The 4,625-nt window shown below is 38.9% G+C and overlaps 1 protein-coding gene across 1 annotated transcript; it reads right to left on the reverse strand.

Annotated features, from left to right (window-relative positions):
* Positions 1-360: 360 nt before the first annotated feature.
* Positions 361-4,323, reverse strand: AGO7 (Argonaute family protein). Its single transcript, XM_078299139.1, has 3 exons — positions 3,846-4,323; positions 2,336-3,521; positions 361-1,825 (listed from the first exon to the last, which is right to left on the reverse strand). The coding sequence occupies exons 1-3, from the start codon at positions 4,198-4,200 to the stop codon at positions 409-411; spliced, it is 2,958 nt and encodes a 985-aa protein (XP_078155265.1). The 5' UTR covers positions 4,201-4,323; the 3' UTR covers positions 361-408.
* Positions 4,324-4,625: the final 302 nt, after the last annotated feature.

Consider the following 4,625-nt stretch of genomic DNA (forward strand, 5'->3'; position numbering starts at 1 on the left):
AATCTAAAAGCTAGACTTTATGATATGAAACCCAATGATTCATATTAAGTATTAACTAATGTTTAAAAACATACTTCATTGAAATGTTTTTGCAACAAGTTATGCCTCAAATATCATACTTCATATAGATGAAAATAAAAAAGTTGTTAAAAAGCAAATAAAAGCTAAAGTAACTTTTTTTTATATATATGAAAAGTTAGAGCAAATTATAAGCACAAAACCATGTAATTACTGCATCTTCTTTTTAACATGAAAAAACCATATAAATACATTTTAGCCATTTCAAATCAAGGCCAGCAAAGATTTACCGCTCATGATCATAACTATCACCCACATACAATTCACATAAAAGCCATCATCTAAAAGAGCCACTGATTAATTTAACTTCATTACATCATTACACCCAAATCAACAGTAAAACATGAGCTTCTTAACGCTATCCTGAAGCTTAGGCAATGGCACTGTCTGTAAAGGACCTGACCGGTACAATATTTGTTTACCGCATGCCCCAGAATCTGACCTCTCAAGGTATAACCTAGCTCTATATGCTGCGAGATGTGCGTAATAAACCGGTGGTACAAGGGAAACTGGCTTGGTGCACCTCACAAAGGTGTAACAAAGACTGTGTACCAACTTTTGCATTTCATCTGATCGGAACTGATTCTCATCCCATAAAACATGGTAATGAGTCGGCCTACTAGTCCCTTTGGTACCCCAGTGGCTACACAGATAGAAATCAAACTCCCTTGGATGAGTTATCACTGTGTCAACCACTGTACCAGGCGGGACATTTTGGTCACTGTGGAACAACCTTGTATGGTGCCGCTTTTGCACCACTGCAAAAGTAACCAGGGGTTGATAGCCGTCAAACCGCTTGCATGCAATTCTTATTGCTTGCAATTCCTCCTTCAAAACCTTTTGAAACTGAGTTTCACTCACACCATCCCGAAAGAAAATAATTTTGCTAGGGAGTTTCTTATTTTCTAATAAGAACTCTTCCAAAAGTTCATACACCATGATATCTAAGTTCTCCATTATTTCTTGGCGGTGAGTTTGAGATCGCATTCGAGAAATGTACCTATTAGATGCCGGCCAATTCATACTACCAACAACTGCCACGACTGAAGGGCTGACATCATCTAATGGATGGGGATGTGTCACATCAGCACCCATGAAGATAACAGGCTGGTTGTCAGAAAATATTCTAGGAATTTGAAGAGGCAGGCTGTTATACAGAGCCGTGTTGCACCCCCCAAGTTTTGCATTGATTTTAAGTGCCAAATTCGCTAGAAATTGTGATGTAAGTTTGGTCAAATTTTGATACAAACAGCATTGCGTCACAACCCCTATACTAGTATCCGCAATCCGCTTCAAATGTCCATAGCCTTTGTGCTTTCTCTCCATCACACAAACAAGCAGTTGCAAATTACCATTTGCAGATTCATTGATCTTGCGGAGCTTGGTTTCTAGACCCATTACGTTGTTAAGGAGTTGGATGTGTTCAAAAAGAGGGTTTACCATGGTGCTCTTGCTTAATACAATACCGAGATGTTCGCACCGGTTCGATAGTTGACGTATGAATGTTGGTATGCAAGCATGTTGCTCACTTGTACCACCGAAGCTAATAATGGCCCACTTTCTGACAATGGATCCTTCTGTGACATGGCTGTTAAGGAAATTCCATTGCCGGTCCTGCCTATTTGGAGTCATGTCTCTCACATGACCAGTATCACCAAATTTTAGTTTAGGAGGTTGAAGAACTCTACCAACAAGTTGGGTCATTTCCTTTGAGACTTGGAGGTTGAATTGATTACTGTAAGATCCACTGCAACACCAATAAATATAAATTAAAAAAAGAGAAATTTTCATGACAATAATGTTAGGAGACAAGCTAACACAAGTAAATCAGAAATATCAGTCAAATGGTAACTGATGGGTTTGTTAATATGTCGGATGGTTTATGATACAAATGTCGTTTACTTTTTCCTTATTTTACATTCTTATATTATTGAAATAGTAAAAAGGAATTAATGGGGTTCTGATTGCAAAAGTAAATAGTGCTGCATAGAATAATAAAAAGAGAAAAAAAGGTTCCTAGACTTTAAAATTACACCAAGGCCCGAAAAAATTGAGGAAATTAAAATAAGGTGCACCTTTTTGTTTCAAAATACACTACACAAATATAATAATCAGGCCACTTCTGTAGCCCATAAGAGCCATATCAAATGACTAAATTATGTTGAGCATAGACAAGTCCCATTTTTATTTAAGGTACCAAGCTAGGTAGATTATCTCATAGTTGTTTATAATAAATTCATGAAAAGAAAATGTTTACCTTGCGGGGCCAAATGCACATTTGACCACGTTATTTATAATATCCTTCCTTTCACTGGGCCTCTGACAACCCATTTTAAGAACCTGTGCTGTTTGTTCATCAGAAAGCTTACCAAGAAACTTCTGACTGTCACAAACGGTGCACAGTTCCATCGGTAGATAACATGGCTTACTTCGACTGATTTGCAAGCACGGCAGGTTCTTGAATTCTATCTCATGGTTATATTGATCCCTGAAATAATCCACCAGTTTATACTCCTTCCCACTTCTATCCCAGAATTTTAGATCCTCGGTTGCTCCCTCGGTTAGGCTATAGACACGGAACCTTTGATGTGTCTCACGGTGACTAACGAAAATTTTCACATTTTTTAATGCACTCTGAACTTGTTTTCTCTCTTCTTCTGACAACACACGTTTTCTTCTCAGAAAATCATCTGTTAAAAAACTGTACTTCTTTTGCAAATATGGGATTACACCAATACTTTCGTGAAAAGCCATTACAGAGAAATCTACATTAAGGGATAAACCTTGTTGTGTTGGTCTAAGGCTTTGGAAAAACCCTCTCATACCAACAACACCTCCACCTATGTCTCTCTGTCCCCCCATAGAACGAGTGTAATGAGACCGACCAACCGAAACACAAGATTCACTCGGCGCCTCTCGTAAGACTATGTCTAGTGCATGAAGATAGTCTTGCGGGAGGTTGACGCCGTTATTTTGTTCTTTCAAGTAGCTGTCCAATTTCTCGCCAGTTAATTTAGACACCAACCTAATATTAACTCTAAAGAGCTTTTGGTTTTGGCACTCAGCCAACTTCCCACCATTCGAAGGGATCGGTAGAGAAATATAGAATTCTAGCTGGTCTCTTTGAAATTCAACCGGACTATATAGATTCTTCCGTCCATCAAAAACCGGCATAGAGCCGGACAAGAGGTCGGTATTCTCTTCTACCAATTTTTGTTTTATCATTCTTGCGGTTTCTTTAGAGGGGCGAGGAGATATGTTCACATCATAGTGGAAAATTCGTTGGGTCGGATCAAATTGTACCAGAAAGTGGTTCACAAGAAGAGGGATTATGGATCCCTCCGTACCACCCGAATCGGGTCGTCTAACTATGCCTACCTCGGTTATGTCTATGTGAGAGATTTTATTTTGGAAGTTGGTCAGATTCTGGGGCAGTTCCACCTCTGGATAACATGTAAGAACTTCATATCAGTATCAGAAACAAATGATATAGCAAACAAAAAATAATTCTAAAATGACCAATGTGATAATTAATATGGTATGGAATTTCAAAATTGATTAAAGTTAATTAAGGCTTCCGAGAATCTACATGAGTGCTACTTGATCGATTTACTTGATGCCACCAAACCAAAAACTAAGAACATTAATTTAAATAAAGTAATGTACTCATCCAATATCTATTAATTTTTGTTTCTGGATGCATAGTAGTGATAGTAATAATATCCAACAATCCTCGAACGTGCTAAAGTTGCAGAGAAAACATGTACCTTGACGAAGCGGGATGGGATCAAAATGCGCCTCAGTGGGCCCCAGAACGTGGTTCTGTACCGGTCTCTGTTTCCTCAAACCATTTTGGCCATTTGTTCTCCATTTATGGCTGTTGTGCTCGTAAAATAGAGGCGCGGCAGGAGGCACATAGAGCAAAAATGGAGGGGGGAGGGGAAGAGAGAGGGGCAACGGGAGGAGTGCAGGGCATGATTGGTGGTAACGGTACTGGTACGGATACCCGTTTTGGATTATGGGTGGTATCTCCATCAGAGGCATCGCATTTTGGTGGGTCCCGAACGGCAGTGGGCTGTGCCTCTTGGTGTCTCTATTCCTCCCTTTCTTGGCTTTTTCCATGGGAGAAAATGGTCTGCTTGTGTGTGCTGTGCGTGTGTGAGAGAAAGAGAGAGAGAGTGGTGAGTGGATCTGTTTTTCTATTGATGGAGCAGACAGAGAGGATGTATCAGGAGAAAGAGCAGACGTGATAATATTAGTTTTCGATGGAGAGAGGATCCGTTGGATTTTAAAGTTGCTTATAGTGCACAGTACTCAATACTTTTCAAATTGACCCTCTTAAATTATAGTTTTTTATTACTCACATCTTATAGGTTCTTGACATCATCCGCATCTCCCTGCAAATAAACAATATCCGAATTCCGAACCATTAGTTAAGATTTAAGAATTTTAAAATTGTCTGTCCACTATAAATTTATTTGTGTATGTAATCGAACAATTCTGATTGTAGATACTAATCATTTCATTTTGTTAAATATCTTTATGAA

This window comes from Carex rostrata, chromosome 3 (genome assembly GCF_964058835.1).
Source record: "Carex rostrata chromosome 3, lpCarRost1.2, whole genome shotgun sequence".
NCBI classification, from domain to species: domain Eukaryota; kingdom Viridiplantae; phylum Streptophyta; class Magnoliopsida; order Poales; family Cyperaceae; genus Carex; species Carex rostrata.